This window comes from Cynocephalus volans, chromosome 3 (genome assembly GCF_027409185.1).
Source record: "Cynocephalus volans isolate mCynVol1 chromosome 3, mCynVol1.pri, whole genome shotgun sequence".
Classification (NCBI taxonomy): Eukaryota; Metazoa; Chordata; class Mammalia; order Dermoptera; family Cynocephalidae; genus Cynocephalus; species Cynocephalus volans.
This window is the reverse complement of record NC_084462.1, coordinates 24,942,409-24,965,957: the sequence shown is the minus strand read 5'-3', so window position 1 is coordinate 24,965,957 and position 23,549 is coordinate 24,942,409. Positions and strand designations below refer to the sequence as shown.

At 53.3% G+C, this 23,549-nt stretch overlaps 2 protein-coding genes across 3 annotated transcripts; both read left to right on the top strand.

Annotated features, from left to right (window-relative positions):
- The first annotated feature begins 708 nt into the window (after positions 1 to 708).
- TSC22D4 (TSC22 domain family member 4) lies at positions 709 to 11,249 on the top strand. 2 transcript variants are annotated; one of them, XM_063089376.1, is made up of 6 exons: positions 709 to 988; positions 1,108 to 1,190; positions 1,630 to 2,669; positions 4,722 to 4,888; positions 10,115 to 10,163; positions 10,570 to 11,249. In XM_063089376.1, exons 3-6 carry the CDS (start codon positions 1,905 to 1,907, stop codon positions 10,777 to 10,779), a joined length of 1,191 nt encoding a protein of 396 aa, XP_062945446.1. In that variant the 5' UTR covers positions 709 to 988; positions 1,108 to 1,190; positions 1,630 to 1,904; the 3' UTR covers positions 10,780 to 11,249. The 2 variants fall into 2 exon arrangements, with proteins under 2 accessions (XP_062945446.1, XP_062945445.1); XM_063089375.1 differs by having other exon boundaries at positions 709 to 1,190.
- A 1,196-nt stretch (positions 11,250 to 12,445) lies between these two features.
- Positions 12,446 to 15,750, top strand: SPACDR (sperm acrosome developmental regulator). The gene is made up of 3 exons (XM_063089377.1): positions 12,446 to 12,509; positions 12,745 to 13,050; positions 15,348 to 15,750. Exons 1-3 carry the CDS (start codon positions 12,459 to 12,461, stop codon positions 15,582 to 15,584), a joined length of 594 nt encoding a protein of 197 aa, XP_062945447.1. The 5' UTR covers positions 12,446 to 12,458; the 3' UTR covers positions 15,585 to 15,750.
- Positions 15,751 to 23,549: the final 7,799 nt, after the last annotated feature.

Sequence of the window (23,549 nt, the reverse complement as noted above, 5' to 3'; positions counted from 1 at the left end):
ACAAAGACACAGTGAGAGTGTGGAATGTCCCTGTTCTACCACTGATGGCCTTTTTTAATTTCCTGGGTCTCGATTTCCACATCTAAGAAGGGGAATAATACGATGTCCGGCAAATACTCCAGCAAAATACAAGAAAAGATATCGAAGGCGTAGATGAAACAAGACTGGCTGAGTTCAGAATTGTTTACACTACATGATGGGTACCTGGGAGTTCATTATACTATTTACTTTTGGGCATGTTTGAAAATGTTCATAATAACTCTATAAAATAAGTAGTCATCTTCCTCGTGCTTTGACTGTGAAAGCCAAAGAGGATGTGACAGTGACGGCCACAGCTGTGCCATAACATGGACTAGGCACTTATGGTCAACCGGGCACCCAGTACACTGCCTGGCATGTTCCTTCCGACTCTTCTGTGTGTCCGTAAGCCAATGGCAGCAAGTGCCTACAAGTAAGGGAATCCCTTGCCTCCCTGCAAACTCCTCCCCTTTCTCTCCACCCTCCCCAGCCCCTCCCTCCAAAGAAGAGCAGGGCTAGGGCCCAGCAGGTGTGGGGTTAAGGGAATCTGTTTGGGGCCCCAGGAGCCGCAGCAGCAGCAGCAACTGCTACAGCAGCGGCTGTGGCAGACCTGGCCCTGGGCCAGCTGGCTGGGAGCCTCAGGAGGGAGGGAGGGAGGAGGAAGGGGAGGAAGAGGGGAAGGAGGAGGAGGAGGAGAGGAGCAGTCAGCAGGCCCGAGGAGGCAGGACTTCCTGGTGTGGGGGTTGTCAACAGCCCAGAAAGAGAAAGACCGAGAGACAGAGGCTGAGAGCAGCCAAGGGGCAGAGAGACAGACCCAGTGGGGCCACGCAGGAGGAGACTTGGAGACGCACTTGTGCAGACCACCAAGGCCGACTGCCACTTGGAGCTTTGCGGGGCTGAGCCGCCCTCTCCCACATCAGCTGGGAGACCCTTGGGGCTTCAGAGGCCGCGTCTGGGCTCCATCGAGGAGGTGCAGGTTCCTTTTCTGGAGAGCAAACTTTCCACAGAGATGCCTCGCAGGGTGAGGTGCAGCCCCCGAAGAGGACTGGGCAGCCTCTGATCGCAGTCTGTGTGCCCCCCACTGCCCAGGGCCAGGAGGCCACAGGGAAAGGACATCCCGATATCATAGGCACGGGGACCCCCGGCTCAGCTCAGTGGACGAGGCCCGAGAGGTAGGGCTCTGGGCTGGGCGGGGCGCTCGGGGTGGTGGGGCAGGGCCTGCCCGGGGGATGTGGGAGCCCGGGTGTGGGGGCCTTGAGGCCCAGCAGAGGCCTCTGGGCAGCCGGTCCAGGTCGAGGAGCTGCTTCACCTGGGTTTGCCCAGCCCTGGAGCCCACACTCTTGGGACAGTTTGGGTCCTGTGAGTTTGAATCCCAGGCAAGAAATGCCCAACTTTGGGTATCAGCTGCCTCTTCCTGCTCTCGGGTCCGTCCCCTCTGCTGTGGTCTCTGTCATCTCTGCCTGTCTCTTGTCTCTGGGTCTCTGGCGGTTTCCCCTTCCTCCCCGGTTCAGCTCCTAGAGAGGAAGCCCCAGAGGTGGCCTGCCCACTGCTTTCTCGCGCGCGCAAGTGCACACGCACTCTCACTCTCTCTCACTCTCTCTCTTTTTCCAGTTTGCAAACTCAGCTCTGGAGTTCGGCGGCAACAGCAGCAGCAGGAAAAACCTGCCCCCGCCCCCCCTCCCACTGCCTTCCCTACCCTGTCTTCTCTTCACCTACCAGGCACCCCCAGTTCTCACAGGGACCTCCCGCATGTCAGACCCAGACGTCCCCAGGGGCCCTGATGCCCCCACCATGTGGCCTCCCTGTTCCAGGGGTGCCTGAGCCCCTTCAAGGAGACCCCGCCCCCTCCATCCCCTACCTTGGCCCAGTCCTGAGCCCTAGGGACAATGAGTGGGGGCAAGAAGAAGAGTAGCTTCCAAATCACCAGTGTCACCACGGACTATGAGGGCCCAGGGAGCCCAGGGGATTCAGATCCCCCTGCCCTGCCGGCCCCCACCGGGCCCCCTCCCCGTCTGCCCAATGGGGAGCCCATCCCTGATCCAGGGGGCAAGGGCACCCCCCGGAATGGCTCCCCACCACCACCTGGGGTCCCCGCCTCCCGTTTCCGGGTGGTGAAGCTACCCCATGGCCTGGGAGAGCCTTATCGCAGAGGTCGTTGGACGTGTGTGGATGTTTATGAGAGAGACCTGGAGCCCCCGAGCTTTGGCCGGCTCCTGGAGGGAATTCGAGGGGCCTCGGGAGGTACCGGGGGCAGATCTTTGGATTCCAGGTTGGAGCTGGCCAGCTTGGGCCTGGGCGCCCCTACCCCACCGCCAGGCCTGTCTCAGGGCCCTACCTCCTGGCTCCGCCCACCCCCCACATCCCCTGGACCTCAGGCCCGCTCCTTAACCGGGGGGCTAGGCCAGCTGGTAGTGCCCAGCAAGGCCAAGGTAGAGACACCCCCGCTGTCAGCCTCCCCACCCCAGCAGCGCCTCCCAGAGCCTGGGACCGGGGATAGCGCGGGCACATCCCAGGCCGCCACGCCCCTGCCCTCCCTGAGGGTGGAAGTGGAGGCTGGGGGCTCCACAGCAGGGACCTCTCCCCTGTCTAGAAGGAAAGATGGGGCCACACGGCTGAGGATGGAGTTTGTTGCTCCTGAGGAGACAGGGCAGGTAAGAGCTGGGTTCCAGGTTGGGGGAGATGCCTGGGGAGGCTGTACTCGTCCATCTCAGCCTTGGCCTAACCTCTATCCTGCCCTCTCCCCATTCCATTGTCACCTGTCACGTCATTGTCACCTATCACATTTATTCCTCCTCCTTTGCTTTCTCGCTCAAGCTCCCTCTTCCCTGCATTCTGCACCTTCTTTCTTTCTCTTTGGCCTTCACCTCCATATATAGCCCATAGCTTCTGAGGCCTCCTCACCTAGCCCGCACCTTGTGTCTTGGTCTCACCCCCTCAGGCTCTAGGTGGTGAGAGTGGAGGCCCCAGCTGGGTAGCTGGGCCCCTGGGGGAAGAGCCACCTGGGTTTGGGGGGAGGAGTGAAAGGTAGGCTTCCATTGTAAGTCTCTCTGTTGCAGTCCCATCCTGAACATGGGGGTCTTCTTTCTTCCCACCAGCCACCCATCCCAGCCCCATCTCCAGCTTTGTTGCCAAGCCACGTTTCTCTGAGAAACTTAGGAATTGGGAGGGGGGAACATAGTACAGGGAGGGGAGCTTGCTGGTTTGTCCTTTTCACCCCCAGTTGTCTGTCTTAGTTCCCTGCATCTGGGCCTCTCCAGCATTGATTATTGGGGGTGGCCACCGTGGAGTGGGAGAGAGGTGGGAAGCAGCTGAGGAGTTAAATCCTTTCTCTTTCTGCTTCCTGTCTCCAAAAGAGGAACAAGTCTGGGCTGGGGGCAGGATGCCTGGGTCCCTGGGGTGGGGGGTGGGCAGCCAGGGATGTGAGGCTTCTGTCCTGAAGGAGAAAATAACACCTTGGACTGCTGGAGGAAAGGCAGGGAGTGTGAGGATGAGAACACTTTCCCCTTCCTGGCCTTGGGCACAAACCGCAGTATAAAAATAACCTGAGACTGGATGTCTGGGCCCTGTCAGGACTGGTCAGGACCGGCTCCCCCTACCCTGTCCTGGCCTCAAGCTCACATCTCTCATGTCCCCTTACCCCCTTTTCTTGAGCTTTTTCACTGGGTCCCTACCCCAGTGGAGAAGATGCTTTTTCCTTTACTGGTCCCTGTCCCGAAACTCTTCCAGAGCAATCCCCCTTTGCAGCCAGCATCTCTGCTCTCTCTGTCCTTAAGCCCTGCCTGAGCTTCCCTGAGGCCTGCAGACCCTGCCCCTCTCTCCTCAGTGCCCCCCTGCCCCCTTCCTTCCCGCATGTCCCGATGGCTTCCTGTGTGCATGCAAGTGTGTCGTTATTTCCCTGCCCCAAAGTTTGTCTCTCTTCTACAGTCCCCTATGCCTCTTCACTCTCAGTTGCCTCTAATCGAGGCTGGGGTGGGGTGGGGGGTGTGGAGAAGGGCGGGGGGAGCACCACCTGGGCCCCCTTCCTCTCCTCTGTCCTTCTAACCACCCTGGACTCTCTGTTCTTGGCTTTTCCGAGAAGCTGGGGCCTCCCGGGGCCTCACAGAGGCGTCTTGTCTTGTTCCTGTCGCCCCCGCCCTTCTGCAGCCTTCTGCAGCCTTCTGCAGCCGCCCCCAGCGCCTGTTGGGCTGTGTGGGTCCACACCCAGGCTCCGCCTCCCCCCATCTCCACAACCCCCCCCCCCAGCCCCCGCCTCCCCTGAAACCAAGGCAGAGAGCAGGAGCAGAACTTCACCTGAGTCCGGAGAAGTTTGAGAGCAGAGGCTGGGATGGGGGGTGAGGCTGGGGCGGGGGTGGGGTGGGGGGTGGAGGAGCAGTTTCTGAAGGTTCATTCATTCTACAAATAGCTGCTTAACAAACTTACCTTCTAGCAGGGGAGACACAATAAATACTTTAATTTCAGGTAATGTTAGGTGCTATAAAAAAATGAAATAGTTCAGTGGACTAATGAATGATGGGAGAATGCTTCTCTAAGGAAGTGACATTTGAGTCCCATTAAGAAGGCAGGTGACAGAAGACAGACACTCTCTGAGTAGCCTCTGACTAGGGGTCTTGGCAGAGAGTGGGGGATGTGGAAGTGGACGTAGACTACAGGAAAGTTATAAGGTGGCTGGTTCCTTTCTCTCTTTCCTACCTCTCTGCCTCCAGGTGCCCCCCCTTGACTCTCGCCCCAGCTCTCCAGCCCTCTACTTCTTTCCCGATGCCAGTCTGGTTCACAAGTCTCCAGACCCCTTTGGAGCAGCAGCAGCCCAGAGCTTCAGCCTGGCCCGCTCCATGTTGGCCATCAGTGGTCACCTGGACAGCGATGATGACGGGTAGGTGGGCTCTGCGTAGTGGGATGTGAGGCTGAGGCTCCCCACCCAGCACCTGGGATAGCTGCATATAACTGCCTTGTAGGTGTCCTTCCCCCAAGTTGAACTTGGAGAGGACAGACTTAAACAGAGAAGCCTGGCCTGGGCATAACCACTGGGTAGAGTTGATTTGGGACCCACTCCCTCTCTGTGGAGAAAGCTGGGTGGGACTCGCTGGCTGAGGACTGTCAAGTCAGAGACTTTTTTAGAGTTTGAAGGGAGTCATTGTTGTCAAATTCCAGAGCTCTTGCAGATTTAGAGATCATCTGGCCAACCCCAGGAACCCACTGGCAAATGTGCTGGAGACGAGAATAGGAATCAGTCTCCTCCCAGTTCCATCTCCCTGTCCCCTGCTGAGGAGGGGAATGGGACTCTTTACAGTCCTCATAGTCTATATGGAGTACTTTAGGATCCTAGGACTTCTAGTACCAATAAAGCGTTGCCCTAAGGTTCTGCACCGTGAGGGGCTGTGGCCAGCACCCAGGAACACCATGGGGGCTGAGCCCTCCCATGGCCACACCGTGGCCAGGATAGCTATCTGGGAGCAGGGAGCTGGGACAGCACAGGAGAGCAGGACTTTCTGGGGCTTGCCCTGTAGGGGAGAATGCCCTGTTCGTTGGCAGGGTGGGCAGAGCTTCCTGTTTCGAGGGCCAGGTTTCAACACTCGTAGGAATGTCAGCAAGTCGAAAAGGGAGGAACAAAGTTGCAAGTCAGATAGCTTGGCCGCTGGCTTCTGGCTGTGGACTGATAGGAACCTAGGAGAAGGGCTAGGGAGTTGCCACTTTTATTTTGGAGGGAGGAGTGGGACTTCCTGTGTGAGGCCCTCGAGGGGAGGGACTTCCTGTTTGGAAGGAAATTAGGGGAGGGACTTCGTAAGTGGGTGCTGGAGGGACCCATTCCAGATGGGAGTCACTCCTTCCTGCCTTCCCCTAATGTGATGCCAGCCCCCAGAATCGGGGACTGAGGCCCACGAAAGAAAGGGGCCTGAGGCATTAGGGAGAGCAGGGATCACAGAGGGAAGAGCTGGTGGGGAGGGGGCTGGTGCCAGGCAGCGCAGGGCAGGGCAGGGCAGCTTCTGAGTTCTCAGGAATGTGTGAGGTGTGAGGTCGGCCAGGGCCAGAGAGTCACCTGCCCCCGTGGCTGCTATTCTCAGCACTTCCCACCCTCTCCCCATCCCACTTGGGAGGTTCCCTGGCAAGAGGGCTCCCGGCCCCTCCCCCAACCCTGTTGATTTTGTAGCTCAGCCTCCTGCTTTCTCTTTCTTAAGAGGGTTCTGCCTCCAGAGGCCTCCTCAGCTCTATTCTTTTGGTTTGTCCCCTCCCTCCCTCTCTCTGTCCCACCCCTTCCACACACCCCAGTCTGACCGGTCCGGCTCCCAGCCTCTGCTTTATCCTGCTCCGCTCCAAGGCTCTGGGGCTCTGACCCAGCCCAGCCCCTCGCGCCCCACCCTGCTGGGCCAGCGGGTTTGGGTTGGGCCAACCCTTACCTTCCCCCCCAGGAATGGGGTGTGTAGACCCCACCTCACCTGTCTGGTCAAGCTAGCAGGAAAACAGGGTCCACATGGCATGGGACCTCCCTTTTGAGAGAGAAAGTGGGCTGGGGTATTAAATTCCTGGATCCCAGGCTGGGAGCTGGGGATACCTGACCAATCCCTGAATCTAGGAATAGGAAAACAGAGAGTACCTAGTGAATCGAGTGCTTCTGGATTGGAATATCCTTCCTGTCCCCAGCTTGGCCTGGTAGGTGGGAGGTATTTGGTTAAGGTGTGAATAAGGGGATGGATGGATGGATGGATGGATGGATGGATGGCTGGCCTGGGTAATCCAGGCATTATAGGGAATGGAGCACAAGGACCTGGGGGAAAAAAGGGACATTTATTTAGCACCTCCTCTGGTCTGGTGCCACCTCTTATCTCATGTAATCCTAAAAGCAACCCCTGATCCCCACTTTCCCACTTTCTTTCTCTCTCTCTCTTTTTTTTTTTTTTTTGTGGCTGGCCAGTAAGGGGATCTGAATCCTTGACCTCGGCCAGCCCCAGTCCCCACTTTCCAGATGAAGAATCTAAGATCCAGAAGAGGGATTTAGAAACTTGCCCAAGGTCACCCACCTAGTGAGTGGCTGGACTGCGGTAGAGCCTGGGTCTGACCCCAAGGCATGATCTCTCTCTTCTCCCATTGGAATGCCTGTGTCCCAAGAGATGGGTAGGTGGCACTGGTCTCTAGGATGCCCTTTCTCTCTAGGACAGAGGCAGGGACAGCTCTCCCCAGCAGGCAAGGAGCCAGCCCCCTTCCTGCTCCCCAGCCTGGCCCCACCCCAAAGGCACCACAGATCCGGGAGGGAGTGTAGACAGGGCAGCCGGATGCCACTTTGTTGGCCTCAGGCCCAGCTCCTGGGGGCTCCTCACAACATGTTGAGGGAATAGAGCTGGCCCTTGTCCCCAGGATCTGAACCTCCTTCCCTCTCCCAGATGTCCAGCTTCTTCATCTGATCTTCATTTTGAGGCTGTTTTATTTGACCTTCAAAGAGGATACCAGTCCTTAGGGCTGTCCTCGTCCCAGGACCCAAGAGCCCTGCAGGGCTAGAGTCTCCTCCAGGTGTGCGTCTCATGCACTGCCCAACTCCAGGGGGTGACACTCACATTTGAAGTTACGATCAATGCTAAGTCACAATCAATGCTTGAAGTCAAGACAGTTTTCTGGAAGATGGCAATAAGTGTCTTGAAGAAGGGGGCATGTTCTAATTCACACAAAGTTGCTTTTGGGCTTGTAGTGAGGGTTGATCCTGTCTGGCCAACCCCAAGCTTCCTGCTCCTGACCCTGCCCAGGAATTCTAGCACAGTGCTTTCAGGCCCTCACTCAAGGGTTCTCAAAAGGAGGGCTAGGGTTGTCAGAAAGTTCTGGTGGCTTGAAGTGTTAATGTTAGAATGTCACAGTGGAAAGTACAGTGAGGAACTCTACTGCGCTAGGAAAACAGGAGATAGTCATCTGTCAGCCAACAAATGTTTATTGTTGTATTATTCCTTTATTTCTGGTGAGAATGAACAACTTACCTTGGCATCTTTACCTGAGTGTCTGCCAAGCAAGGCCAGCACTCCTATTCCTGTATCTCTGCCCCTTTTTGGGTTCTGTGTGTACGGGGGGTGGAGGGGGTGGCTGGGCTTTCTGTGGTGGCCTAGTCTCCACCCAGGTGTCACAGCTCGAAATAGCTTGAAAACTGCTTTGACCCTCCAGCTGGCTGGCACTCCCTCTGCTCTTAAACGTCTCCTCTCCCTGCTACCCCAGGAATCCCAGGTGTCCTTCCCCCTCCCCACCCTGCCCTGCTCTCTTAGGCCTGGTCACTCCACCTGTCAACGCCTTCTACACCCAGAGCTTGGATGGGAAGTGGAAAATTCCCAGCTTCCTCATGCTCTCTTTCTGGCTGCAGGGCCTCATCTAAGGGTCACCTTGAATTGAGTGCTGATCCCCCCGCAGGGTAGCAAGTTGGAGCTGACAGCCAGGAGGGAGGGCTTACAAGGGAGCACGGGCATGGGATTCAGAGTATTTGGGGCCCTTGCTCTGAGAAGGGCTCAGCTGGGGGCTGTAGGACAGGACTGGTGACCCTGCAGCACAGGAGGGCAAAGGCGGAGGCCTGGCCTAGGGGCTGAGGCAGAAACTGACAGGGGTGTTGGCCATAGGGGAGAGGCAGGGGCCTGGGGCCTGAGTGGTGGGAGAAGGAGCATTGGACGATGGGGCAGGGTGCAAAGGTCTGTGTAGGCCCTGGGCCACGAGAGAGGGTCTTGAGGGAGAGCCAGGTCCTGGGGCCGCGTGGGAGCCCAGTGTCCTGGAGCCAGCCTGGAGCCTGGGCCTGGGGCTGTTGATCCAGGCCTGAGTTGCCCTCTGGTGGCCACTTCACAAACTGCGCTTCACAAACCTGCTTCCCACTCCCTGTCATCCCCCTCCCAGCTCTCTTTTCAAAGCCCCTGCTCCTGTTTCCAATGCCACATCTCCAGCCTCACTTTCCTACCTGTTCTCAAGTCCTTGCTCCCTTCAGGATCCCAGACCCTGGCCCCAGATCCATAGGCTGTACTGTGTTTATCCCACAGGGCTCTGGTCTCTGGTCTCTGTTTCCATTGCCATGGTAACCTTTCCCGTTCCTCCTTTCCTTCACTGTGGGAGGTAGGGGACCCTCTGGCACAGGCCCCAGGGGTAACCCCTGATGCAGGCATTGCATATGGGGAAGGCGGATATACCGTGCAAGGAAGACCACAAACACGCCAGAACCGACTCTACTCCCACCACCTCCACTCCCTTTCCTGAGGCCTTGAGGGAGGCCCGAGTTAGTCCAGAGGGTGCAGTATGGGGTCAGAGGTGGGAAGAGGCCTCCTAGGACGGGGCTCTTTCTCACCGCCCATGCCCCTCCCTAACCCAGGCCTCTCGCCCCACAGCCCTCCCCCAACCCCAGCCACCAGCTGACTTCCCTCCGCCAGCCCCCTCCCCTCTACTCTGGGATTAGTGCCAGGGTGAGAAGGGGACACTGGCACTGACCGTGTCTGGGAATTCCCGCCCACCATGGAGCCGATGGGGGGGGTCCCTGTGTCCCTGAGGAGCCAATAGCAGCCCGGCCTTGCCCTGGGGGGTTGTGTATATCTTTCAGGCCAGCACCCTTTAGGCACTGTCTCCTCCCTGCCTGCCAGGCACCAGCTAGACCCCGCACTGCCTGGGGGGCGCTGAGCCCCCCAGGCACTCCCTTCAATACAGCACTCTCCCTTTGCCGAGGGGGGGGGTGCTGAGGACCCTTTGCCCTGAGGGATGGCCCAGCCAGGGGTCTCTGTCAAGTCCCTGGTGTCATCTTATGAGACCCGAGTGGTAGGGACAGCTCCGGGGCCACCCCAAAAAAGGGGCTGTGTCTCCTCTCCTTGCTCCCCTAGGGGAGCATCCCCCATCCGAGGGGCATCTGGACCCCTTCCCCACCGGGGCCTAGGGGGACCTGGGCAGCGGCCCTCACCCCCCCGGGGGATGGACAAAACCCTCCTCTCCCTGATTCTCTACTGTCACAGGTACGGGAGGGGCGTGGGTGCAGGGCTGCGGGAAGAGGGCTTGTGGATGAGGCCACAGCTGCTTGAGCAAGCTGCACCAGGACAGCAGCAGCCGGTGGGGCTGGCCAGACACCTGGCTCCTCCTTCTCACCTCTCACCTCCCTGTGTCCCTCCAGTGGCTCCGGAAGCCTGGTTGGCATTGACAACAAGATTGAACAAGCCATGGTAAGAGAAGCCGTCTTGGTCCCCAGAGGCCCCAGCCCCCTTTAGCAGTCCCTCTGCTCCACCCCACTCCCCTCGTTTTTAGGGAATACTAACTCCCAGCTCCTTGACCCGCTGCTCCCTGCTGGGCTCCCTTGGGTCCTCTGTCACCTCCTATCTCCACCTCAATCCTTGACTTCCCTTGGCCCCTGGCCTGGCCGCTGGCCCCCACCTCTGTCTTTGAGTCCTGACCCTGCCTCCATCCCATGTCCTTGCCCATGCCCTCTCCCTGATTTGCTTCGTCCTTAGTGGCCCGTCATTGTTTGGGCGCAGGGGCATCTCTCACACCCAGGTCCTCAAGGCACTGAGCGGGGTGTGAGGTTGGGGTGGCCAGGCACCCCTGACACTTTGCCTGTCCCCGGGCCTCCAGGACTTGGTGAAGTCCCACCTCATGTTTGCAGTCCGGGAGGAGGTGGAGGTGCTGAAGGAGCAGATCCGGGACCTGGCTGAGCGGAATGCCGCACTGGAGCAGGAGAATGGACTGCTGCGGGCCCTGGCCAGCCCAGAGCAGCTGGCCCAGCTGCCCTCCTCGGGGGTCCCACGGCTTGGGCCCCCTGCACCCAATGGGCCTTCTGTCTGAGCCTCCCTTCCCTCACAATGTGCCTTTGGGGGCTGCCATGGCTGCCAGGCCTTGTGCCAGCTGCCTGCCCCCTCTTCCTATGCAGCTTTAATGCGCCCTGATCCCCGGGGATGGGAGTTCAAGGCTCTGCATCGGTCTGTCCCCCCACTCTACCCCCACCTCACCATAGTCCCCAGGCCTTGATGGAGGAGGGAGGGCTTCAGGGCTGGGTGTTAGATGGAGCCCCCTTCCCCAAGGGATCCTGGTCCCCCCTCCTCCCTCCCTAGGTATCAGTGTTCTGGGACCCCCAGCAGTAGATGGTTTGGGGGAGTTGGAGCCTCCCTGGCAGACATCCCATCCCCGCCTTGTTCCCTCATAGTGCCCCCTCTTCTCTGCCCAGTGGAGGGAGTATGGACAGTATCTGGAAGTTCTGGGATTCAGGTTGTTATTAAAATAATAATTATAATTAAAAACTCTGAAGAAACTTGAAATTGGAGGTTGGCATCTCGTTGCTTGTGTCAAGACTGGGGGTCTGCACCAGCCATTGAAACTGCCCTGGAAACTCTGTCCAGACTGGGAAGGTTTGATGTGGTGGAGACAGGTCAGGAGAGATGCAGGAAAAGAGAGCTGGCAGTTTGGGTCCCGGGAAGGGGCAGGCCAGGCAAGGTCAGGGGGGGTTCTGCCCACGTGCTGTGGGGGGAGGGAAACAATGAGGCCTTCAATGATTGCGCAGGATCCACCCCCAGCTTCCCAGCGTGTCCCCTCTGTGGGCTGGATCCGGGTGGCTGCTTGGGGGCGGGGCAGGGGGCACTGAATGGGCCCCTTGTCTCAGGGCTGGGTGTGGGCCAGGCTCCCCAGGCACATGGTGCCCTCACCAGGCCTGGCCGGCCGCCGTGGCTTCCACCCCCAGCTGGCTAAAGACAGGCCCTGTGGGTGAGCCGGCCCCTCCCTGGCAGCCTCGGGTTCCAGGCAGAAGAGGCAGCGAGGGAGACGGGCCCCATCTAGTGGGGAAGGGGAGAAAGCAGCAGTCGCAGCCTTAGCAAGACCCTGGGAGGCAGGGAAGGGGCCCCCGGACCAGAGGGGACTGTGGAGAAGCTGGATACTTGGAGGCCGACCCGGGTTGGACTCCTGCCTTACAGCTCCCTTGATTTATGACCTTGGGCAAGTTCATCGGTTTTTCTGAATCTCGGATTCCTCTTTAGTAAAATGGCACTGACAATAATACCTACCTTGAAGGGCTGCTGTGAAGATTACATGGAAAATGCTGCCCCATACTCCATAAATGTTAGTTTCCTTCTCCTGGATCTGGGGGAAGAAGGGCCGAGGACATAAAGGATCGGCTTCTGGAAGGGCCTGGGGTTGGGGTCAGGGCCAGGCAGGCTCTCACAATGGGCTGGAACTCTCCCTCACTCTAGGTTCTCAAGCACTTGGACTCCTTTCCCTGTCCCAGGGAGGGGAGGAAAGGCCTGGGATAAGTCGCTGGGGGGAGTTTCCCCCCTGTATTTCCTATTTCTTTCTTTAGTGCTGTGCTTGAAGCTCCTCAGCTCCCACAAAGGGTCTCAGCTCCCACAAAGAGTCACCCTTTGGGTGGCGGCCACTGGTCTGCAGCCTATGCCTCTCCCCACCCCACCCCCACTGTACCAAATGCCGGCTCTGCCCCCTACTTTGCGTTTGTCATCCCGAGACAGAAAACTGTGGTCATGAGGTTCTTCCGATGGGTTAGGAGGGTTTGGCAAAAGTTTACTTGCTGGGTGAGTTTCAGAGATGTCTTGCCCTTGGGATGTGCGGGATGTGTTCGGATGAGAATCCTGGTCACAGTAGCCCCCCACCATGTGGCTTCTCTCCCCTCCTGGCCTCCTGTGGGGATCAGACAGCTGGGGAGGGACTTGAGGGGAAGGAACCCTGTCCCTCTTGTGCCTTCCTTTCTGCTGACTGTGTCTCTGCTCTTTTCTCTTCTGTCTTTTCTCTCCATGTCTTGGTTCTTAGGTTTTTGGCTGGAGACACAAAGCTAAGCCACCCATTTTGGGACACTCTGGCTCCAAGAAATCTGCATTGAAGGGGGTGGAGAAGACTCCCAAGGTGGTTGAGACTTTCAAGTTGGTTGAGTGCCCCACAGAGGCTAAGCTCCCCCACACGGATGAGTCCCCCAAGGAGGCTGAGCCCTGCGTGACGGAGTTGGAGCTGGGCCATGAGTGCCAATCCCTGCTGTGGCTGCCCCGGACAGCTGTCCAGTCTGTCTCCACGCTCATGGTCTCTGCCCTACAGACCGGCTGGCAGCTGTGCAGCTGGAAGGTTAGCCCATCCCTTGGTTTCCAATACCCCTCTCACCCTTCCCAACCCACAGTGACTCATTCCTCCCTCCACTACATTTGTTCAACAATTATTTCCTGTGCCTCTACTTTGTGCCAGACACTGAGGATACAACAGTGAACAAGACTTACCCAGACCTGAGGGACTATGGAGAAGATAACAGGCATTGTTGGTTCAGTATCATAAAGGGTGTGAAATGAGAGCCCAGGGAAGGGGCATCTCATCCAGACCTGGGGAGTCAGGGAAGGCCTTCCTGACAGAAATGAGGGTGAAGCCAAGACCTGAAGGCATTATCTTGGCTTGCAGGGGTTGCTAGGGGAGGGCGAAGGGAGTGAGAGGAGCATTCCATGAAGAGAGAATAGCAGGTGTGTGTGGAGCTAGTCTGAGATGTGTCGGTCAGAGTGGAGCCAAGGGCTGGTTCATACAGGGAGGGTGGCCAAGCTGTGGAATTTGGATTTGGACCTAAAAGCAATGGAAGCCCATGAAGACATTTGAGCAGAAGAAATGCCATGATCAGACTTTGATTTAGAAAGCTCACTGGCACTCAGACCTTGCTGGTGGGGTTGTAAAATGGTACAGCCAGTCTGGAAAAGAGTAAGGTAGTTTCCTATGAAACTTGACGTGCAATTATCATATGACCCAGCAATTGTACTTTTGGGCATTTACCTCAGATAAATGAAATTTATGTTCACACAAAAATCTGTATGTGGATGTTCATAGCATTTTTATTTGTAATAGCAAGAATCAACCCAAATGTCATTCAGTGGGTGAATGGTTAAACTGCTGTATATCCATACCCTGGAATACTACTCAGCAATGAAAAGAGACAAAGTGTTGACACATGCAACAACTTGGATGAATCTCAAGGGACTTATGCTGCATGAAGGCCAGCTGCCAAAAAAAAAAAAAAAAAAAAAAAAGAAAGAAAAATTATGCTGAGTGAAAACAATCAATTCCAAAAGGTTGTATACTGTATGTATGATTTTACTTACATATCATTCTTTTTTCTTTCTTTCTTTTCTTTTCTTTTCTTTTTTTTGGCGGCTAGCTGGTACAGGGATCCCTTGACCTTGGTGTTATCAGCACCATGTTCTCCTAAGTTAGCTAACCAGCCAGCCCTCTACCATTCTTGAAATAACAATTACAGAAATGGAGAGCATATTAGTGGTTTAACGGGGAGGGACAGGAGGTGTGTTATAAAAGGCAACATGAGGGGTCCTTGTGATGATGGAAATGTTCTGTATCTTGACTGTAGTAGTTGGATACGTGAACCTGCATGTGATAAAATTTTGTAGAATTAACCCCCCCAACTCCCACAAATGAGTACAAGTAAAACTGCAGAAATCCGAATAAGATCAGTGAATTATATCAATGTCAATACCCTGACTATGATACTGTGATCTCAAAATAAAATGTTTAATTTAAAAAAAGGGAAATGTCTAGGTTGCTACCAAGTCAACTTATTTTGGTCTTGAATAAAGTGTTATTGCATTAATGATAATAAAAAAAGGTTCACCGAGCTGCCCTGTGGAGCAGGGTTAGCAGGGGACTAGCAGAGGGACAGGAAGATCCCCTGGCTCCACTGACGTAGTCCAGGCTAAGAGAGAAAGCTGTTCTGGACTGTGGTGGGACAAATGAATGGATCTGAGTGATACTTAGGAGGTAGAATTGCTGGGCCAGGTGGTTGATTGGATGGAGGTAATAGGGAGAAAGAGAGAGAGAAGGCAGGCAGGCTGGAGACATTCGCTGGAATGGAGGATGAAGGAGGAAGAGCAGATGTAGGGGAGAAGGTAACAAGTTTAGGGCGCTGGGACAAGATGAGATCAGATGTTGTTAGGACATCTGCATGGAGGTGTCCAGGAGGCAGTGGGATATACAGGCCTAGAGGTCAGGAGAGAGCTCCGGGCTTGAGACAGAGGTTGGGGTGTCATTCTGTCCCCCTTCACTTAACACACCCTCCATGAGACCCTGAGTGGGAGGACTCAAAGGTGGGTCAGACACGGTCCTTGTTTTCCAGGAGCTTGCATTCTAGCAGATAACAGACCAGTACTCAGAACAAATAGTGTATGAAATGTGGTATGATGGGGGCGAACACAAGAGCAGAGATGACGACCACCTAATGCGGCCTGAGAAGGCTTCCTGGAGGAGGTGGTGTCCAATCTGGCCTGATGGAGGGGTAGAATTAAACAAGCCCTTTGCTATTTCTCTGCAGGTCATTTCGCCAGCGGTTTATGCCTGGACCCAGCTATTTACGCATGCACACTTTCTTTCTTTTATAGTCATCTGTGAGTTCTGCCTCAATCGCCTCCCAAATGAGGACCCGGTCCCCATTGGACACACCGGAGGCTGAAATGCTGCGGGAAGTGTATCTGGTGCTATGGGCCATTCGGAAACAACTGCGCCAGCTGGTCCACAGGCAGGAGAGGCACAGACGGAGGCACCGGAGCCGGACCCACACCGTCCCACAACCTGACCCAGTTCAGTCCCTGAAACAGGATGCCCGAAGTCCCCTCTAGGGGAGCACCACAGATCATCAGAAAGCCCCAACCTGACTCTTAGGTAAGGTTGATAAAAGGGGTCAGAGCAGCAGGCCAGAAGTTGTAGGTGAGAAGATGTTTTCATACTGTCACCTCTCATCAGGAGTCCAAGGCCAGGACTGGGGTCCCACATACTCCCCTTCATTCCACTTATCAATTTATAAAAAATTATCAAAATATTGGAAAATAAATACCAGATATTTCTGAGCAGATGTAGAGTGTGTCTGTAGATGGTCGGAGGCAATAAGGGGAGCGTGGGTGGCAGCTCCCAAGAGAGAGGCACCTGAGGTGGGAGCCCAAGTGCGTGTGGGAGTAACTTGTGGGTCTGTTGGGGGAGAGAGGATCAACAGGTCCCAGCCCTGGGCCCCCACGCCTTTTTAGGGGCTCAATTGCCTTTGGCAACTCTGCCTGTACAGTAAGGATGGTAACAGCAGCCATTGATCGAGAACCCTCTGTGCACCAGGCCCTAGCCGGCTGCTCCCCCTAGCAATCCTACAAGAATGGTATTTAGAGTGGGTCACGGGACTTGTTCAAGGCCCTACAGAAAATGAGGCTTCGGTGGAAACTGCCTGCTTCCCTGAACTGGCCCACTGCCTTGCCTCTGGCGCTCTTGGCTTTGGCCGTGGGCTTGGCAGTGGAGGGTCATGTGTCTGAAGACACACATTGGGTCTGCGGGAGATGTATCTGTTGGGAAGGAGCTTGGGCACTGCCGCTCATGCCCTGCTCAGAGCCCTTGGACATCACAACTCCCAGGGTGCTGTCGGCCTCTCAGGCTCCGTGCAGGGATCCTGCCAGTGGGGGGGCCAGGCTGGGTGGGGACCACGGAACCCTGACAGAGGCCATGGCAATTTGGAGGGAGGTTGGTAATTTTGCAGGGGTGGGGAAACAACAAGAAGGGGAGACCCTGGAGTCTCAAGTCCCCTCTTGGTCTTAGCGTGCCCTCTAGCCAGGCCACGTGAAGGTACAGAGGGGGCTCCCCAAGGAAAATCAGTGATATTTCATGAGACAGAAAAATTCAAGGATCTGAGGTTTCACAGGGCTTGAGGGTGGCAGTGGGGCCCCAGCCTAGGAGGCAGCAGAAACCCTAAGAGGAGAGGGGAAGGGAGAGGTGCAAACATCTGTGCTGCGTCCTACCCAAGGAGAGGTTACTTGTGAGTAGCAGGCAGTACATGTGAGCAAATCACAGGGCAGTGAGGAACAATGGGATGGTTTGCTGGAAGCACTCGATTCTCTAAAAAAGTCAGTCCCCCCCCCAGCCCCCGCAACACACACACCTCTGCAGCTCTGGGAGTGTTTGGCCCCACTGCTGGGGTCTGGAGCCCCTCCAGTGCTTTGCTACCATGGGCCTATCATCTGTCCACCACACCTCACCAATTACAACCACGGTAACACCACTCACCACTTATTAAGCACCTACTGGGACTACTTCCATAAGTCTTATTCTCAGCAATTCTCACTACAGCTTTATGAAGTAGTATTGCCTCCATTTATCAGAGGAGAAAACTGAGGGGCAAAAAGGTCATGTTTAAGGTCATGCCACTTTCATTCTTCCAGCTGATGGGTCTGGCTCACACAGGACATGTTACATAGCAGGTGTTCGACACACGAGTGAAGTGGCCTCTCTGGGAATCACCCCTGAGTGGAGCCTAATGTTAAAGCCTGTTTTCAGGTTTTTAGGTGTGGCCTCAAAACAGGCTGATTTTTGGAGGCCTCAAAACAGGCTGATTTTTGGAGTTTTCATCCACAAACTATTCATCCCATCTCCATTGTGTGCCAGGATCTATTCTGGGGCCGACCAGTGTTGGTGCAGGGTCTGTGTCCCAGAAAGCCTTGAGGTTTAATGGGTCCTACGGCTTCGGAGTAGCACCTTGCTGTCCAAGATCCAGGACCAGCCCCTCCAGGTCCTTAGAGAGGATAGGGCGGAGTGGGGCCTATCCTCTGAAGGAGGATAGATTCAGATACGTGAAACTATCAGTGAGAGGATAGTTTCAGTGAGAGGATAGGGCGGAGTGGGGCCCTGAGGGGCACTCGTAAATAGCCTTGCCAGTAACTACAGGCCCAGGAGCCAATCCGGGCTTGAGGCTAAGGGCTTGTGGAAAGAAATACTGCTCTCATTTTTCTCTGGCTTCTTCAGCGTCTTGGGAGTGGGAGGGGAAAAGGGAAAGGGAGTTCCTCTAGTCACCAAGGGAGCTGACTGCACATCCCACCTCTCCTTCCCCAGATGCTTAATCCTGTCTGGGCTCAGCCAAGCAGGAGCAGGAAGACAAAGGGGTGGGGTGGAAGAGAACAGTCCATAGAACTTGCTTCTTCTCAGTCCACCTCGTCTCCTTCGTCGTCCGTCCTAAGCAATCCCGCTCAGAGCCCTGGAGAGGGACTGTGGTGGGACAAGAGGAGGAACTTCCCAACCAAGACAGGGGCATGTGGTGTCTCTAGGGGTGGAGATTTAGACACGGGGGGAATTCTTCCCCACCCAGTCCTCTCCTGGAAGAGAACAGTGGGGAACAAAGTGACCCCTGGGGCAGAAAGAAAGTTTCCTCTTAATGATGGTCTTAGGCAAAAATCCCATCTTGGACACCTTCTCCTGTTCTCTGCAGACCCTAGCTACTTCCCCTCCCCGAAGGCCGCTTGACTCCATGAGGCAAGAGTGGGAGGGCAACAGGTGGGCCCAGCTGGACTAGGGGTCCTTTATTTTCAAAGACCACCCATCCTGTTAGAGAGGGGGGCCTTGGGGTATAGGGGGCAAAAAGAGAGGATCTCATTGCTCTCTTCCCAGTCCTACCCCATCTTCCCTTCCTCCCCCATCACTGTCAAATTCCCAGAAAATTTCAAATCTTTTCTTTTGCTTCTTTCTTGGGCACCCCCTACAATCCATTGACCACACAGCAAAACATGTCACCACCCTGCTTAAACCCTCCAGTGGCTTCCTATCATCCTTGGGGAAAAATTACAAACTGTTCCCTTTGTCTGAAATGCCTTTCTTTCAGATCTTGGCACAGCGGGTGCCTTGCCCATCTGGATTCTGTGCAAGTGTCTTTACTTCTCATAGAGATCAAGAGAGACCCATCCTTGAAATCATCCTCTATCTCTCCCCATGCTGTATTTTTTCATAGTACTTAATGGTATCTGAAATTATATTTATTTGTTCACTGATATACAAGGAGGAAGAAGTGATAAATATGGGAAGTGGATTAAACTGACACTTCCTGGATGTTTAACCTTGGGGAAATTAATTAACCTCTGTGAGCCTCAGTTTCCTGATCTGTAAAATGGGGCTAGTAGCCATACCTGCATCACAGGGATATCATGAGGATCGGAGGAGACACACCGTAAGGGCTCAATAATGTTGGATGCTATTATTATAATAATGGTTATGATTTAGGGATTATGATTACTATCCCCAAGGCCTACAACAGTGCTGAATGAACCAGAAAGTAAACCTCCACTTGATGTGTGGGAAGCACCCTCCAACCAGTTGTCTTGTGGAGGGAAGGCCATTTGGGAAGTGATCAAGAATGTCATGTCGGGGTCCTGAGGTGTGGAGCCGGGGGAAGCTGAACTCAGCCGCACCCAGGTAAAGAGCACACCAATAATACCATTTTCATACCGGTAGCCCACCATAGTCATTGCAATTGCCATGGCTGCTGCAAAAGCAGCTGATCTCTAAAGCAGCAGTCATAGCCACCACACAGGTGGCACGCCAGACTCTCAACTGCAATGACACAAGGAGAGGCACAAGAGCACAAAGCACCCAGGACCAAAGACCAAAGGGGGAAAAAAAAAAAAAAAAAGAAGAGATTCTCTCTCTCCACAAAGCACACTCCAGAGTAATAGAAGCATCTGATTTACGATAATAGGGGGGTGGACTTGATCACACCTGTCTCAGTACTGGACAGATCATCAAGGCAACAAACCAACAGAGGAACAGTTCATCTATCAGATGGAGAGAACAAGTCTATGGTTTGGGCGGGGTGGGGAAGGAAAGGGGGAGGCGAGGGGAAGGAGGAGGGGGAGGGGGGTTGGATAAGGGGCATAAAGAATAAGTATGATTTGTAACAATGAATATGCTAATAAAAAATAAGTTGAAAAAAAAGAATGCCATGTGCAGGAAGTAGTAGGAAGAGCACTGGGCTGGCCGGTTAGCTCCACTGGTTAGAGCACAGCATTATAACACCAAGGTTATGGGTTCAGATCCCCATACTGGCCAGCTGCAAAAGAAGAAAGAAAATAATCCAGATACCTTGGTCCTTGTCTCAATATTGCTACCACTTTGCTTTGTGACTTGCAAGAGTCATTTTCCTCCACTAGGCCTCAGGCTCCTCCAATAAAAAGATGACTTGAATCAAATGATTGCTCTGCTCTCTACAAGCTTCCAGGGGGTCTGGTTTGGGTCCTGTGCTTTCTTTTCTACTTCATACTCTTCAGAGTTTGGAGCCACATGGTCCCCCCAATTTGCCTCAGCCCATTTCTAACAGTCCAAAGCCAGTTGTTATTTGAGTTGTCACAGAAAGAGCTGACCAGGGTAAAACATTCTCTGTTTAAGTCTTTGAACACTTCCTCTTCCCCCACCCAGAAACAAAATCCCAGCCCTGAGCACCGATCTCCTTTCTACCTGTGTTCCTTGCTCCCTTTCAGCCTCATCCAGTTTAGTATTTGAGCTCTGAGGAAGGAGAGCCAGCCCTGACTGAACCCCACCATGGGCTGGGCTCAGGCAGGAGCTCTTTTTATAAGGGGGTGTGTTGTTTAAGGTGAGACACAGGTGAGCAGCGGCTAGAGGCCTTGGCCTCAGAGTTATTCTCTGGCACAGAGATGGGTGTGTATAGCTGCTTGTACAAAGATGCATGTGCCTACATGTACTTGTGCATATCTGTATCTACATTTTAACATGATTCTGTTTTCCTCCCAGGAGTGGTCAGACTGAGATTAACTAGAGGAAAAGATTATAGGGTTGCAGGGCTGGCATTCTCTACCCGGTAGGCATCTGCTATGGGTTAAATGTGTCCCCCCAAAGTTCATGTATTGGAGACTTGACACCCATTTTAACAGTACTGAGAGTGGGAAATCCAATTATAGGATTTGGAAGGTAAGGCCTTAGGTGATTAGACTGTGAGGACTGTGCCCTCGTCAATGGATTAATGTATTCATGGAGTAATGGGCATGGTTCTAATGGCTTCAAAAGGAGAGCAAATGAGGTTAGTTCTCTTTCTCAGGCCATTCTCTTGCCATGTGATACCCCGGTTGCCACAGGACCCTGTAGAGAGTTCTCACCCGGAAGAAGGCCCTCCCTACACATGTTCTCTGGACTTTGGACTTCCCAGCCTCTGAAACAGTAAGAAATAAATTTAGTTCCTTTATAAATTACCCAGTTTCAAGTATTCTTTTATAATCAACAGAAATAGCCTAATACAGTATTTGAGGGAGGAAGTCACCTGTCCAATGAAGTGTTAGTCTGTAGGACTGTTGTGGGGAGTCCAGGAAACTGGGATAGCTTCCTTCGTCTGCATCCCTCCTCATACCCAACATATGCCCATGGCCTACCAGGACTTGAGGGTAAGGGAGATAGGTAGGCTCAGTGGGCTGGAGCTTTTCCAAAGGGCCTGAAGGCCTGAAGGGCTGGGAGCAGGTGGTTCTAGTGGCCCTATGCTGAGTCCTTTGTCTCCTGGGTCATGGCTGCGGGATCTGTCAACCCTGTCTAGCCCTCACCAGATCTGCCCATCTTCTCCTTGCCCCAGCCTGGGGTAGTGGGAAGACAGTTTGTGAGGTCTTCAAGGGGGAGATGGACTAAGGGAGGGGACCTCCTGTTCCCTTTCAGTCCTCTGTTTCAAAAGTTGTGCCCACCTGCCCCACACCTCACCTGGCATGCTCGTGTTTGTCTCCCTGCTAAAGCTGAGGCATGGCCTTCTGCCTGGTTCCCTTCCTTCCCAGTGCCTCCTAGGGTGAGTAGATGCAGAGAGATAGGTTTTGGAAGGCGAGGCTTGGTCTTTTGTGTTGAAGGAGGAGTCTGTGCTCTGGCCCAGGTGGGGTGTGACAGTGGCTAAACTTGCCCGATTTGGGACAGATGAGGCCCACAGAAGGCTGGTTTTCTGGGGGCAGGGATGCAGGGACTCTGTAGTTCCCTTCCGTTTCTCTCTACTTCCCTAAGTTTGGGAGGCAGTTGATTTCCCTTTACTGTTTAAATGCTCTGTGAATTTTTCTTCTGTTGTGGGTCTTCTGTTGTTGTGGGTTTAATACAGAGTTTAAGAGCCTGCACTCTAGAGCCAGACTGCTGGGTTCTGGTTCTACTACTTACTAGCTATATGGCCTTGGGCATGTTACTTAATCTCTGTGCCTCAGTTACCTTACCTGTAAAGTGGAGATGATATAGGATTGTCATGAGGATTTAGTGAATTAATTCGTGGGAAAAACCTAAAATAGTGCCTGCCACATATGTGCTATATACATATTTGTTTTGCTGTTATTTCTTATTGATGTCTAGAAGCTCTGTGTGTGTGTTTGTGTATTTAGTTCCATGCAATTTTATGACTTGGGCAGATTCCTCTACCACCACCACAGTCAAGGTACAGAATAGTTCCCTCACGGGGACATCTCTTACTGCTCTTTCATAACCATGTCCACCTTCTTCCCTCTCCCCTCCCTAACCTTTGGCACCAACTAACGTGTTCTCCATCTCTATAATTCTGTCATTTCAAAAATGTTACATAAATGGAATCATATGTAGCCTTTGGGGACTGGCTTTCTTTCACACAATATAATTCCCTTGAGATTTATCCAAATTGTTGCATGTGTCAATAGTGTATTCCTTTTTAGTGATGAGATGTCTTCCACGGTATGGATGTACCACTGTGTTTAACCATTCACCTCTTAAAGGACATTTGAGTTTTTTTCCAGTTTTTTGGGCTCTTACAGAGCTTCGAGAACATTCGTGTTCATATTTTTGTGTGAACATGTTTTCATTTCATGCACAAGAGTGCAGTTGCTGGATCATATGGTAAGTGCATGTTTTGTTTTGCCGGAAACTGCCATACTCTTTTGCAGAGGGGCTGTACCGTTTTACATGCCCACCAGCAATGCATGAGTTATCCGGTCACTCCGCATCCTCACCAGCATTGGGTGTTAATGTTATTTCTTATTTCAGCCATTCTGATAGGTGTGTTGTGATATCTCATTCTGGTTTTAGTTTGCATAGCCCTGATGGCTAATGCTGTTGAACATCTTTTCATGTATGTTCAAATAATTATCTGTTTATCCTCTTTAGTGAAATGTCTGTTCATGTGTTTTGCCCATTTTCTAATTGGAATTTTTTTCTATACCTTTGAGTCCTGACAGTTTTAAAAATATATTCTATATCTATAAAAGTACTTTGTGGGATATGTAGTTTGCAAATATATTCTCCCAGTCTGTAGCTATCTTTTCATCCTCTTAGTAGGGTCCTTCCCAGAGCAAAACTTTTTAATTTTGATGAGATCCCATTTATCAATTTTTCTTTTTAATGGTTATGTCTTTGGTGCCAACTCTAAGAACTTTTCCCCTAGTCCTAGCCCTAGGTCCTGAAGATTTTCTCCTACATTTTTGTCTAAGTTTTATATTTTACATTTAAGTCTATGATCCATTTTGAGTTAATTTTTGTATAAGGTATGAGGTTTAGGGCAAATTTCTTTTTTTTCACTTATGGTCATCCAATTGCTCCAGCCACATTTGTTGAAAAGGTTCTTTCTCCATTGAATTGCTTTTGCACCTCTGTCAAAATTCAGTTGGGCATACTCATGTGGGTCTATTTCTGGGTTCTCTAGTCTGTCCCACTGCTCTGTGCATCCTTCCCTTTGCCCACACCATGATGCCTTGGTTATTGTTCTAAGCCTTAATATTCGGTAAAGTGATTCCTCCTACTTTACTTTTTCAAAAAATGTTTTAGCTGTTTTTTTGATGTTATTTTTTTTACCATGCAAA

Bases quoted from the DNA above. Each gene is read 5' to 3' on its own strand.
- TSC22D4 (XM_063089376.1), top strand. From the start codon at position 1,905: ATGAGTGGGGGCAAGAAGAAGAGTAGCTTCCAAATCACCAGTGTCACC. The intron at 2,670-4,721 runs GTAAGAGCTGGG...CTCTGCCTCCAG, and splicing joins CTCCTGAGGAGACAGGGCAG to GTGCCCCCCCTTGACTCTCG. The intron at 4,889-10,114 runs GTAGGTGGGCTC...GTGTCCCTCCAG, and splicing joins CTGGACAGCGATGATGACGG to TGGCTCCGGAAGCCTGGTTG.
- SPACDR (XM_063089377.1), top strand. From the start codon at position 12,459: ATGAGGTTCTTCCGATGGGTTAGGAGGGTTTGGCAAAAGTTTACTTGC. The intron at 12,510-12,744 runs GTGAGTTTCAGA...CTTGGTTCTTAG, and splicing joins GGCAAAAGTTTACTTGCTGG to GTTTTTGGCTGGAGACACAA. The intron at 13,051-15,347 runs GTTAGCCCATCC...TTTCTTTTATAG, and splicing joins GGCAGCTGTGCAGCTGGAAG to TCATCTGTGAGTTCTGCCTC.